This window comes from Hyperoodon ampullatus (genome assembly GCF_949752795.1).
Source record: "Hyperoodon ampullatus genome assembly, chromosome: 4".
NCBI lineage: Eukaryota > Metazoa > Chordata > Mammalia > Artiodactyla > Ziphiidae > Hyperoodon > Hyperoodon ampullatus.
Window position 1 is genome coordinate 29,630,060 of NC_136917.1, and position 14,479 is coordinate 29,644,538.

General features: G+C 53.8%; 1 protein-coding gene across 1 annotated transcript in view; it reads right to left on the reverse strand.

Moving 5' to 3' along the window:
* The window catches only part of RANBP3 (RAN binding protein 3), a gene marked incomplete at its 5' end in the record, with an annotated part of 53,453 nt that overhangs the window by 10,598 nt on the left and 28,376 nt on the right, over positions 1-14,479 (reverse strand). Inside the window, 5 exons of the mRNA XM_079702175.1 lie at positions 734-852; positions 1,702-1,794; positions 2,667-2,732; positions 10,427-10,513; positions 10,597-10,633. Coding sequence (XP_079558301.1) covers positions 734-852; positions 1,702-1,794; positions 2,667-2,732; positions 10,427-10,513; positions 10,597-10,633 — 402 coding nt within the window. The remainder of the gene's footprint in view (positions 1-733; positions 853-1,701; positions 1,795-2,666; positions 2,733-10,426; positions 10,514-10,596; positions 10,634-14,479) is intronic.

The window sequence follows — 14,479 nt, forward strand, 5'->3', positions numbered from 1 at the left end:
GGTTCGAGCCCTGGTCCGGGAAGATTCCCACATGCCGCGGAGCAACTAAGCCTGTGCACCACAACTACTGAGCCTGTGCTCTAGAGCCCACGAGCCACAACTACTGAGCCCACGTGCCACAGCTACTGAAGCCTGCACGCCTAGAGCCCATGCTCCGTAACGAGAAGCCACCGCAATGAGAGGCCCGCGCACTGCAACAGAGAGTAGCCCCCGCTTGCTGCAATTAAAAAGAAAGCCTGCGCACAGCAATAAAGACCCAACGCAGCCAAAAATACATAAATATATACATAAAAATAATAAAAATAAATAAATAAAACAAACGATTTCCAAGCGGACTCCCAAGCACACTTCTGCCACTAGAAGCAGCACATGTGTATGAACCCCTGAGGAGCTGCTCGGCTGTAGAAAAGGGACAGATGACATCTCTCCACACACGGCGGTACAAGGCCCCAACAGACTACGTGCGTGGAAATGAAACAGGCCTTGGGCTATCCGGCCCTAAGCGCCAGAGCCCTGCTCGTGGCCCCTTTCTCTCGGAACCAACTGTGGAGTTCCTGGCGGTCTGGTGACCTGGCCAGTCAGTTGTGGTTACACATGGAGACCTCTGAGCAAATCAGGATGCTTTAGCATGGGCCAGCCTGGATACGGCCCAGAGTGGCCAACAGCCCACGCGCCCGGTGAGGCCCTGAGAAGCTTCGCGTGCGGTGCACTCCCTGCCCCATCGCCGACAGACCTCAAGTGCTGGCGCCTCGTCAGAGGGACTCCTCCGGGCGGGGTTGTCAGGGGAAGCCGATGTCGCTGCCCCTGGGCAGTCTGCCGGGACACTGACCCCGTTGGTGCCGCTGCTCGGGACTGTGGGGAGAAAAGGACAGCAGACATCTCAGAGGTCAGCCCGCACCACCTTCAGTACCGCTGCCTTCTACCATTTGGGCTGACAGTGTAATGTCTCCTTCTTAAAGGAAAGGATCTGGAATCAATACTGAAAGTCACAAATTCTTAGGTTAGAAAAACCCAAACCCAAACCTAAAACCTCACAAAAGAAAGAATCCTTTATTGCTTATTCCACAAAAAATCATGTGAATTTTCAGTTTATTTAGAAATACTACTACTTAAGGGAAAAAAATATATATATTTGTGAAATAATTATGAGTTTTATAAAACTAGTTTTACTAATAAGAGTCTTTTTTCTATGCACTTTCTCCTTTAAACAGTTGAGATTATGTGACATGTACAACTTTAAATCTGGCTTTGTTTAGTATTAGACCAAAACAATTTTCCATGTAATTAAAACCCTTCAGAAATATTAACTATTTTTGCTCCCGATGAAGGGCTCTTGAATTGTAGGGAAAGATTAAGAGGAAGAGAAGAAAAGCTTATCAGTATTAAGAAAATTAGGGATGAACTGAAAACCCCACCCTTTGTGGATATAATGGAAATATGGTTCAGGTCTCTTAGACATACAGGGCTGAGTTTTGCCTGCAAACACACAGGGACACATCTGGGCCGCTCAGGGCTGGGGGGCCAGCTCTCAGGAGGCCAGTGGAACTGCCTGTCTTCCAGGCTCATTGGGGATTTGAGGGCTTGTTTCTCCAGCACTCTATTTCCCAGTGCATTCAGTAGACAGGGCCAAAGCCACCTGTGTTGTGACGCGGCTGTGCCCTGACGTGTGAGCCTGGGAGGGGCCAGGGCTGAGTCACTCACCGGTCTGTGAGAGTGCCTTTGGCTGCGGGGCTTGTAGCACTGCTGGGCGAAGCACACTCCGCTGCTGCTCCTTGGGCTTCTGGCTCGGCAGACCTGGGGACAGAGGTCGGCTTGCCCAGGCCCTCCAACCGCAAGGGCAGAAATGCAACCCACCCCCACGCCGGCTCTCAGGCACTTTACAGAAGAATTCACCCCAGCAACCCATCTGAGGTCCCTCCTGGGCTAGACTTTACAGGGAAGCATACTGAAAAAATTAAAGACCCAAAGTATTTTCTTTACAGTTAGACATACAAATTCTGGCTATTGTTATTTTTATATGTGATTAAATGAAACTCCCATGAAACTGATCATGTCTGCAAATTAATCCAGTGAGTACAGGAATGCTACAGGGGGGACCAAGAGACAGCTGTTCTCAAGGGTGGGGCTCGAGGGTCAAGGGCAGACGGTGAGGGGAAAGCAGCGAAGCCACAGTTCACCTCTCAAAGTTTAGGACTCTGTTAGGGGTCACGTAAAGGTACCCCTTGCACCTGCTTCTCAAAATGCCACGTTGAGAAAATCCCTCTGCCAAACATACAGGGCAAGGACCACGAGAACGCTCCCGGCCCTGCAAGGGCTTCCCGCTGGATGTGACGTGTCTCGATGGCGCGAGTGCCGGGCCCCGCTCACTAGCGGCTGCTCTGCTACTTGGGGTTAACGCTGTGGGCAGATCGCTCAGCAGAGACAGTCTCACAACTGAGCTACTGCCGGGCATGGAGCCTGAACGCCACCCACCAAGCCGGGCCCGCTCCCTCGCCGCCACCTCCTCGGGACAGCGGGCTCACAGGCAGGAGAACCTCCCTGGTCCGACGGGCTCTTTCCAGCGGTGTTCCCGTGCTCACGTGTCAGAAGAGTGAGCCCGGACCACACTGGCACGCAGAGGCCGCAAGGCAGCCACTCTGTGCTCCTCCTTCAAGGCGGACACCCACCTGCACTGGGTGCCTGGCCGTGGATCAGGGTCGGCGGCTTCAACCGGAATCCACTGCTCTTTTCCTCTACAAGCATAAGAGAAAAAATAAAAAGCGGGCCTGCCTGGGGTGGGGCAGCAAAGCTAGGAGGGACCGGGGCAGAAGAGGGCTGTGGTCTGGGCTTCAGTGGCCATTGGCCTGGGGAACTAGGGAAAATGTTTCCAAGTTAAAACAGAAGAGCAGAGGCCCATCCAATCCCGTCTGTAAGGGAGGAGGCTGAGGGCTGCAGGCAGTGCTGGCCCTGAGGTGAACTACTGGCAACAGAAAACTGGAGGGCGTGTGTGGGGCTGGTCAAGCTGCAGTCCACCCACCCAGCTACCTGCCGGGGCTGAGAGCTCAGAGGCAGGGCTGTGCTCGCGGGCCCCAAGGAATATCAGGGAGCCACAGAGTTCTGGTTCCTGGGACCCAGCTCCCTTTCCAGGAGGACACGTCTGTAATCAGGAGAAGCTTCTCTACTACCAGCAGACCTCTGAGAAATGAGATGCATTTTCTGTGGTGAAAGATCAAAGGTGGCAGACGGCAGGCTCTCTCCAGATGTGCCCGGAGTGCTTGCGGCTAATGAGGGCGCTGGGAGGCCCAGGAGGAGGAGGCGGGGCCTCCCTCAGGACGAAGTCTGGGATGGACAACTATGCAGAGCTGACAAACACAGGGGCTCAAAGCCTGGTTTCAGCTCAGCCACCAGTACACACAGATCCCTTAATCCCTGCACCTTGGTGACTCTGCCCATCTCAGGGGGCGGGGGAGACGACAATCTAATGCATTCCCTGATCAGAAGGATCAGGATAAAAAGCCTTGTGACTCCAACAGGACACGTCTGTCCCCAGAAAAGCCCAGGGACAGCAGCATTTTGGGCCCCAGAGGCAGCCTCACTTTTGTGCTAAGGTCCAGCCCACGGGGAAAAAAAACCCTTTTCGGGTCATAGGGAACAAGATCAATACAGAGAAATCACTTGCGTGTTTTTACACACCAGCAGCGAGGAATCCGAAAGCGAAGAAAACAATTCCATTTACAACAGCACCACAAAGAATGTAATACTTGGGAATAAACTGAACCAGCGAGAACTACAAAACATTGCTGGAAGAAAGTAAAGATTTAAATAAATGGAAAGATACCCCAGAAGGCCACACAGTGTATGACTCCATTTACATGAAATGTCCAGAGCTGGCAAATCCACGGAGACAGAAAAGTCGATTTGTGGTTGCCAGGGGCTGTGAAAGACAAAGTGGGGAGTGACTGCTCACGGGCATAGGGTCTCTTTTTGGAGTGACAAAAATGTTCTAAAATTATTTATGGTGATGGGTGCACAACTCTGTAGATACACTAGAAACCCTTCAACTGTACACAGAAACACCACCACAAACACACCTGGTGAGCCCACACTTTCAGGTATGAAACAAAATCAAAGCAGAATTCCCAAACAGGGGGCTTCCCTGGTGGCGCAGTGGTTGAGAATCCACCTGCCAATGCAGGGGGCACGGGTTTGAATCCTGGTCCGGGAAGATCCTACATGCCACGGAGCAACTAAGCCCGTGCGCCACAACTACTGAGCCTGCGCTCTAGAGCCCACGAGCCACAACTACTGAGCCCGCATGCCACAACTACTGAAGCCCGTGCACCTAGAGCCCGTGCCCTGCAACAAGAGACGCCACCGCAATGAGAAGCCCGTGCACCACAACGAATAGTAGCCCCTGCAACTAGAGGAAGCCCGCGCACAGCAATGAAGACCCAACTCAGCCAAAAAAAAAAAAAAAAAAAAAAAAGAAAACAAAAGAATTCCTAAACAGGAAGGCCCTCTTCCTGCGGGCTATGTGTTGGTGAGCCAAACTGCTCTCCTTGGGCAAAAACAGGTTTACAATAAGTAACTCTCACTGCTAGCTGGCATGAAGGAGCTGATCCCGACGGGCTCCGGGGAGCCTGCGCTGGTGGAGCTGGTGTCTCTCCCGTAGAGGGGTCGTTAAAACCACACTCAGGAGAGCCAGACAGCACAGGACGCAGGGGAGGACATGTTGCCAGATGTTCCTTTTGGGAAGGGAAATACTGAATTACATTTTCAAAGCCCAGGATTATTCAGAAGATGATTGGCAATTTAGAAACACTAAAAAAAAACTGCGATGAAATTCGTAATTCAGGTATTTTAAAAAGCCCTCAGAGCTGGCTTTGCGGTGTTCACACTGGGGCTAGACACTGCGCTCACCACCCTGCTCTGACCGTCGGACCCCTGGGGCTGACCAGGCTAACCAGCAGGAGCGACAGGCCTAGAAAATCACTGCCACTGGGCCCGCACCCCAAGGATGCACAGGACATCCACGCTGAATGTTGAGGTGAATGGACACACAGACGGGTGTGTGTGCTGCACTCGCGATGGCAGCCGGAGACTGGGGACGGCAGGGCCCAGAGCAGCAGGGAGGGTGCTTACAGGGCGGAGCACCCTGGAGGTCCTGCCACAAGCCCCGTCTGCACTGAAACAAACGCGGTCTCTTCTCATGGCCTCCAGAAGCTCACTTTTCCTGCAACGCAGTCAGGGTGCAGTGAAGAGGCACTGCCTGACAGCCAGAGCCCATCACAGGGGTGCAAGGTCATGCCAAGGTCACAGGGGTGCACAGGCCGCTGTACCCGTGTCTTCTCAAGGGCACATGCATGGCCCCCCGTGAGCTTGCTGTGGGGCAGCCTCCGTCCTCTGAATCATGCCTGAAGCAAGCAGGCTTCTTTGTGCCCCACCTCAGAGAGACCCAGGTGATGAGGGAACTCCGGATTTAACCAGGAAGACAGATCAGAATTTACCTGGTGTGTACCACAGGCTAAAAAGAATCGGAGAGAAGGCAGCTTGGCGGGGGCTTGAGAGATGAGTAAGTGCGTTGAGGACAAAGGGAGCCAGATTTCTTACTGTCAGAAAACAGGCAGAAATACGAAGGGGGGACGGGGGGGAGGTGGGGCTACAATGAACCCTGTTGGTGCTGGAAGCACCCACCCGAACCGGGGGTGACCTATACAAGGAGACAGAACAGCAGAGACACAGAAACACGTGCAGATGTGAGTGTGTGTATGCGAATAGGTCTACGTATGCGTGTGCTCCTGGCTGCGTGTGTTCTCAGCTCTGGGCACGGAGAGGGCCCGGGAGCAGCGACAGCCCCGCGGCGACCAGCACGCAGAGCACTCCGATCTTGGTCTCTAGAGCCCACTCTCCACTAAGCAGAACCAGGATCCCCTTGAGGAAAGGGAGGGAAGAAGATGAGCCTGGAACCCCTTATGACAGAAAGAAAAGGACATGCTTGAAAGAATGACGCGGACATGGCCAAGGGGCACAGGCTTGACGTGGCTCCCGGTGGCCAACTGTGAGATGATTAAAATAAACTGATGGTGAAGATAAAATCTGAATGTTAAGGTAAACACTACTAACAACAGATTATAAGCCACTGACTAAAACAGGAATGCAAACATCCATGTGGATCTAGTAAACACGTGAGCAAGTGAGTGGCGGAGAAGAGCTCTGCTGTCCAGCAGAGTGCCGACCGACAAGAGGCAGAAAATCCCCGCCCGGCCATCACCAGAGTAGTAGCTGCTCCCAGCAAGAAAACATCTCTGGAGGCTAACACTGCAGCAAAAAGTAAGAAGAGGAATGAGATTTTCCAGAGTCTCAAAGTATCTCTCCAGAAAATATTAATCAAAGGGTGAAAAATGACTTTTCAGAGGAGAACCTGGGCGGGCTCCGCCCTATTCAAGTAACAGGACAGTAAACACCATGAGTCAGTCACCAGCTGCGGTGCACAGGAGGCACACAGCTTCACCTGTGTGGTGTTCTAGCCCCCAAGGGTAAGTTGGTCCAGTCACCGGGAAACAGCGGGAAAGCCAGATTGAAGGCCTTCTCCAATGTAACCGGCCTGCACCCTGAAAGGTCATAAAAGCCAAGGCAAGCCCAAGGGACTGTTGCAGATACGTGATGTGTGAGCCAGGATCTGATGCCTTTGCCATGAAGGACATCACTGGGACGCCCAGGGAAAATCGAATGGGGTCTCTAGGTAGAGGGATAGAGAAGTGCTTTACCATTCTTAAGTGTTACATTTTTTCCTGCAAAAATTAAAGCTAAAAAAAATAAAAGGCAGGCAGGCAAGGAGCTAAGAATAAGAAGTTCACTCTGCAGAGTGGCGGAGCCACCCTATCACCGCTGCACGCGGCAGCGGGTCCAGGGGCCGGGCTGTGGCAGGCCCGCCTTGCTCAGGGCTGCCCTGCTCTCCATGCTGCAGGATAAAGGTTTCGGGGAAGAAGCGGGAGTGAGGCCGTCGCTCAGAGACCTCAGGGGCGAGCATTAGATTCCTAACAGAGCTCAAGGGCTGGCTTCAGTGGCTCATCACCCACCCCGGCTGACATGGCCCCCGCGGTTCAGAACGTGACTTGCTAGGCCAGTGCCCAGGTCTTCCCAAGGACCCCTAAAAACCAAGCTCCTCTTCAGGCCCCGTGACGGGGGTCAGCTCAGAACAGTTTGCCTTTAGAGTCAAAATGAATTCAACTGTTTGAAACAGTGTCATCAAATCAACCCTCAAAGTTCTAACAACTTGCCTCTTCCCTCGACAGTGCCCTTGTGCCAGAGTATGACTGATCTCGCAGCGCTTTTGAAGTCGGCAATGAATTTATATAAGGCAGGCTCGGTTACAGAATTCGGATGGTTACACTCGCTCATTAAATCTTTTATGAGGAATTTCAGCCACGTGGGAGAAACTTTCAGGAAATCTTGGAGTTGGTTCTCTAGTGAGAGACCAAAAAAGGAAAGCTCCACATTCTTCAGAAAGGATCAAGCTATTTTCCTTGAAGTTTTAAGGCTCTAATTAAATATATTTATCTAAACAGATCTAAGTAATGTTAATTCATGTGAGAATTTAATACACAGAGAAGGGGTCTGGAAAATTACATAAACTTCAGAGTGATTACCATTGGGATGGCAGAGTGCGTGGGAAATGGAGAGGTGGATTCTTTTACTCTATGTATTTCTGAGTTTTTAATGATACAAATGTATTATTTGTGTAAACTTTTGAAAAATGAGTAGTATACTTCATTACAGGTTTTTTTGTTTTTGCTTGTCTTTTTTTTTTTTTAAAAAGGACTTGAGGGGCTTCCCTGGTGGCGCAGTGGTTGGGAATCTGCCTGCCAATGCAGGGGACACGGGTTCGAGCCCTGGTCTGGGAGGATCCCACATGCCGCGGAGCGACTGGCCCCGTGAGCCACAATTACTGAGCTTGCGCATCTGGAGACTGTGATCCGCAACGAGAGGCCGCGATAGTGAGAGGCCCGCGCGCCGCGATGAGGATTGGCCCCTGCTTGCCACAACTAGAGAAAGCCCTCGCACAGAAACGAAGAGCCAACACAGCCATAAATAAATAAATAATTAAATAATTAAAAAAAAAAAAAAAAAAGGACTTGAAACTCCTTGTAACCAGGCCCTGCTTGTAGAAACAGAAGTTAAGGGCTGATGAAGCCTGCCTCACACCAGATTCCAAATCTGAGCAGTGAAGAGTTGGGGAGCATCTAGGAACTGAAAAAGAAGGTTGCCTTCAAACCACCCATTCCCGTTTAAGACCTTGCTTTTCATCCCAGGAAACCCCCAGTGACCAGCCGAGAAAGGTAAAGGGACGCGAGGGCTCACCTGGTTCTGAGTCAGAATTGCCTGCAGATGGCTCGCAGAAGGTGGATGGCATAAAAACATTGTTTTTTGATACTGTCAACATGGAGGTGCAGGCAGGGGAGGGAACAAGAGGAAAAACAGCGTGAGTAGGCAGGGCAGACATGCACAGGATCACTTCTCCCACCTGAGGGGTCGTCTCCAGGCCCCACCGCTGGGGAAGGGGGGTCAGCATTGTGAACCTGGCCTTAGGCAACTCCCAATAAAAGTGAAACCCTGGGACTCTTTCTAAAGCAAAAGAAAGGTGGGTGTCCAGTGGAATGGCCTGAATCTGTTTGATATCTAGCAGTTGACTCTGGCCTGCTGTGGCCACCTGCCTCGTCCTTGTGTCCCTGTGGGAGCAGCCAGGAGGGAAGCGGACGCACCCGATGCTCCGAGTCTCCCCTGGGGCCAAGCCTCAGGCCCTGCTCCTTGTCACCAGCCGGGGCTCGGCTGGCTGCAGACCCCCTCGCCTCACCTGTCTAGGATCTTACAAAATCAACTGCTTCCCGGGGTGTGGGCCAGGCAACAACGCAGTGGGGCTGAAGATCTAACTGTGCGGACAGAAGGCAGCTAGCTAAGTGGAAACAGAGTGCAGTGCCAAGGCCTCCAAACGTGGGACTGCTCGTGGCTCCACTCCCCTGATGGCTGAGTGCTGAGCATCCCCTAGGCGGTGACGCGCGAGGAGAGGGCTAACGCCTGCTGGTCCTCGACCCCTTTAGCCTACGGTCACAGCACAAACCACCTCCTCTCTCCTCCGCTGCACCTTCTCGACGCACAAAGTGCGGTTCAGCAGTGGATGGTGAGCAGGAAGGAGCACGACCAGCGGCCGGAAGTGGACGCTCCCTCCTCCTGTAGTAAGGCTCACGCGACAAGCGTGCAGAGATCCTTAGAAAAGGACGTAACCGCAGCCTGCACTGTAGACCGCCCGGAAGGCTCCTCAATGCCTGGCTAGCAAACGACAGTGCCTCTATTCAGGAGGGTCTCCCGCAGTTGTGAAAAAGGATGAGGCAATGTCCAAAACAAGTGTTCAGGGAACAGGCATGAAATCAAGTGTTACAGGGATGATCGTAAGAGGACACTCACTTTCTGCACTGTACGTTCCTGTGACTTTCACATTATTCTTGGAAGCAGAAACAAAGCTTCCAGGAGTGTCTTTTTTTTCCCTTAAAGTGATATCCTTAGGGCTCACACTTGTAAATGTTTTACATGAATTCCCAAGAATGAACTTCAAGCTGGGGAACTGGAGAGTGTCTGTAAGCCAGCACTGCAGACAGCACAGGGCGATGCCAGAGTGGACGGAGCCAGGACCGGGGGCGGGCGTGGGGAACTCTGCCGCAGCTTTTACCCTCCAAGGCGCAGGGGTGTCCCCAGGCTTGCAGAGCCCCCTGCTAAGTAGTCCCAGCATCTCCCTCTACCCCAGGAACCCGCCTCTTTCCTGCACCAGCCTGGGTCCACCAGCTGGTCCGCTGGCCTGTGTGTGTGTGCAGACCTGGCCCCAGGCTGGAGCTTCCAAGCCCTTGGGCCCACCCGCACCCACAGGGACAGGGTCCCAGCCTGGCCAACCCTTCCAGGCTCCCCCAAGCCCCCTTGTCGGGGAGCTCACGGTATTCCACCACCAAAGTCCCTGCTGGGGCCACTGGACTCCCTCCTATGTACTGTCTGTGTGTGTGTCTGGGCTTCTCAACTGGCCCACTGGGCTCTAGGCACACGGATGAAGGGCCAGGAGGACACCCCATTTCCCCCACCTTCAGTCAACACATAGCCAGCGGCCCTTGCAAGGTGGACGTGCGCTTAATGGTCAGAGCCCCGACCAGGGCCCTGACGGTCCCTTTCAGAGGGACGATTTCTTCGCAAGTCTTGCTTATTAATAGTCTACTAGGTCCCACCCCTCCAGACGGGGGCACCTGTGCTACCCTCGGGCACGCTCCAGCCTCACTCCTGACGGAGACTGAGTTAATTCTAACGGGGCATGCACAGGGGACAGACAGGGGTGTGAGGCGCTGGAGGGGAACAGCGGGCTTGGAAACACAGGTGCTTTCACCGTCTAACAAAGGGCTGCAACTGTTACCTGACTGTGAAGGTGGGAATTGCGTTAAAGAGGATGTTCTTTCTCGCTTGATGGGAGGGCAGTAATTTCCATCTTCTCGGTCAGAATCTACAGAAAATGAGGAGGAGAAAAATCAGGCTGCTTCCGCTTTTACAACCAAAGCTGGTGAAACATTTGAGAGATTTCCTCACCTTCTCCACCTTCGGGGCTGGAGCCTCCGGCTGACCTCTGAAACAAGAACACATGTAAGGGTGGTCAGAGAGGGCCGCGTGGCCCAGGGCCCGGCAGCTCCCGACTTCTGCCACAAACGGATCCCGAAATGTAGTGCTGAGGGCGTGTGGCCTGGGCTCAGTCACCCGGGTCACAGACAGGCTTTCAACCTAATGCTCAAAAATCCCCCATGAACCGTCATGCCTCTGCCTCACCAGGCCTCGTGCCAAGGAATCCTCTTAACGGCTGGGAACGCGTTCCCAGCACAGGATCAGTTTCCGTGTTTCTCCACCGGGTACAGCTAACTGGCGTTCCCCCACCCCAGCCCCCCAATTCAAACAGTGAAACTGGATCTGGCCAAGTTCACTTTGCCAAGAGCTGGAAAGCGACCCTCTCTGCACCCTGAAGGGCTGCAGGAACGCTGACACTGGCTGCGTGACACCGGGTCATGGTGGTTCCCATTCCTGGCCCTGGCACACCCCATGGTGTGGAACCGTTTCGAGGTGGGCTGTTATTTCCAGAGCAGCCGAGAGCTTTGAAGCCTTGGGCCAAAGTGTTCAGAACAGAATCCCCAGGTACAACAGCTCAGACCGCAGGACCCACCGAACGATCATCAGCTGAGAGAGAAAGGTGGCTGAAGAATCTCCTCCTTGACAACCTTTAATTTTAGAATGCGAACGAGCAATTAAGAAGCTTACAATGAGTCCCCACCCCATGTGGGATAATACACAGTCCCTGCTGTACATCCCCTCTCAGGGACTTGAGATTCTTCAGAACTAAGCAGCCAAAAGCAAACTTTGAAGGGTGAACATCACCACCCCCGCCCCCGGGTCACCGGTTTAAGAGCAAGCAGGGGAGCCAATTTTCTTATTTTCAGAAAAGCCCCTCAGGAGTCAAGTTTAGCCAAAGAAGGACCACCTGCCTCGAGGAGCTGTTAGGGATTAAATGAGATGATGCAGGGAAAGTGCTTGGCAAGCTGCAAAGCTGCGTGTAAAAGCACTAACTGCTGTAAATAAGAAAACTGCAGACGAGGAGCCGGGGGACCTCCTAGAGCTGGGGCAGCACTTTCCCTGTAAAGGGCCAGAGAGTATTTTCAGCTTCACAGGCCCCATTCGGGCCACACGTTGTATATTCTTTATTTTGTTTTTACAATCCTTTAAAACACCATCTTAGCTTGCAGGCTGGACAAAAACAGGCGGGGGGCAGAGTTTGCAGACCCATACTAAAGGACAGTGAGAGCCTGGACGGTAAGAAAAGGACCCCAACCTGGCCTTCCCCCCCAACCCCCGCATCAGAGACCATCCACCAAAATGCCTGGGAGGGCTTCCGTGGTGGCGCAGTGGTTGAGAGTCCGCCTGCCGATGCAGGGGACACGGGTTCGTGCCCCGGTCTGGGAAGATCCCACATGCCGCCGAGCGGCTGGGCCCGTGAGCCACGGCCGCTGAGCCTGTGCTCCGCAACGGGAGAGGCCACAACAGTGAGAGGCCCGCGTACCGCAAAAAAAAAAAAAAAAAGCCTGGGAAACGCAAAACCCTCCTAACACAACAGGGGCTCAATACGTGAACATATCATGGGGCCCAAAATGAAATAAAATACCCAAGGGTCCAGCAGGCTGGCTCTACATGAGTGCAAAACAGTGGCCAGGGCTCGAGCTCAGAGCATGAAGGCACTAAATCCTGCTCTCGAAGGCTTGCCAAGCCTAGTCAGCTTCTCCTAGCTCTGCATGTCCTAAACCTGAAACACGGGGCAAATTATTTCACCGGACCAAGCTTCCACTTCCTCACTTGGAAAATGGTGGGGCCAGCGCTTCCTCCATAGGGAGGGAGGTGCAGGGGGTCAGTGGGCTAAGCAGGCAGCGCTGCGTGGCTCACACCCGGACAGGCCACGCCCTCCCAGCCAGCTCACCCCCTCGGGATGTCATACCTCGGGGCAGCGCTGGGGGAGGTGGGAGAGCCAGGTGAGGGACCAGGGGACCCTTGGAGGAGTGGAGAAGAGGGTCTTAGCATGGGGGGCCCAGAGAGGCGCTCTTGCAGTGCTGTCATTCTATGGGGCCCAGGCTGGCATCTGACAGAATGGAGCCGTGTCACCAGAACATCGGGTGCTCCTCTCGGATGCTCCCCTGCCCTGGGTGACACCATGAAGGCACAGGCTCCAGGCCCCTCCCTCCTACTCCTCCACAGCAGGCCCAGCCATCCCCAGCCCAGCCCAGTCCTCGCCCTCAAGTCCCATCCTCGACTCTCCCCCCCACCCCCCGCCTTTTCACTCAACAAGCATCTCAACTCTCCCAAACCCACCCATGGCAGCCTCTGGGGCCTGTGGGATCCACTGCTTCCTGAATGACTTCTGGCACCTGGAAAATGGCCAGCCCCCTGCCTCTGTAGACACTGCTCCCTCACCCATGGACACCTGTCCCTTCCCTTGCCCCCCAGATGAAAATCCCTCAGGCCATGGCCTCACCGCTCCCTGCACTTCTCCATGGCTCTCACTCCAGTCATGGGTCGGTGTCAGGGTCCCCCTCTAGCCTCTAAGTTCCAGGAGGGTATGGCCCCAGCACACGGTGGGGCTCGACTGGCCTGTGTTCAGTGGAAGCAGCCGGATTCCAGGCACTCCATGGGCCATGGAGAAGCCGCCAAGGCACATGTCCCCCACGTTACACACAGAGCCACGGACCCGAAAGCTGTGAGGCCAGAGCGTCCTCCTGTTTCTCAGCTGCTGGGGAGGACAGTTCTCTGTCACCTCAATCCCAAGAGGACCCCCGCCTTTCCTCTTGGCTAGCTAGGTTAATTTCCACATGTGTGAATTTCCGAGCATTCCTTCTGCTATGGATTTCTAATTTTATTCCATTGTGGTCAGAGAAGACTGTGTGATTTCAATCCTTTTAAATCTACTGAGACTTGTTTTGTGGCCTAGTGAGTGGTCCATCCTGCAGCTTCCTGCATGCCCCTGAGAGGACCGTGTACCCTGCAGCTGCTGAAGTGCTCTCTGTCCTCGTCCTGCTTCTGTCTGGACGTTCTAGCACCTGAACATGAATGTGGAGCACTGAGGTCTCCAACAATGTACTGGATTGTCTATTCTCCCTTCATTCTGTCAGTTTTTGCTTCGTGTATTTTGGGGCACTTTTAACAACACTTAACTTCCTCGCCTCTGCCAGTGACACCCCAAACCTCTCAGGGATCTGGGTCTCCTTGAAAATTTGATGGGTGCTAGGAGCCCTTCTCCAGAAAAGTACCCAGACCTCAGGGCCTGCAGCCCCGCCTCTTGGGGCCCAGGACTGCTGAGGCCGGGCAGCCTCCTGCAGCACTGGGCCCCCTTCGTCCATCACACCCTAGCCTTGCTGTCTCCCTCCTGTCTCCTGAACATGTCAACCCTGTTCCTGCCTCAGTGTTCCTTCTTCACGTGCTACTTGCACAGCCGTCCCTGACCACCTCCAGGGTGAACCCCTGCTCACGGGCTGCCCCATCGCCCAGCAAGCAGGAGCAGCTCCTCTCTACCCTACCCTCCAGCCTCTCTCGGGCCTCTGCCCTGTTTTGTGCATCACAGTTGGGTGTGATATAATGTGTCCACCTGTTGTTTGTCTCCTGCTACCATGAGGCCTTACCCTGCCTGTTCTGCTCACAGCTCATACACCCCACACCCAGGACACTGCACAAAAGACGCTCAGCCAAGTATCTACTGCACAAATAGAGCCTGTCCTCTGCCACAGCCCCTTTGGTGACCTGGAGAAGAAAGGGCACCTGGCCAGACAAGATCAGATACTCCTAGACCCCCGACCCCAGGAGACCCTCAAATCCATGCTCCGAGTCTATTCTAAGACCCACCCCACAGGCATGTGGCAGGCCTCTTGGTCCTGGAAAAGCTGGGAGG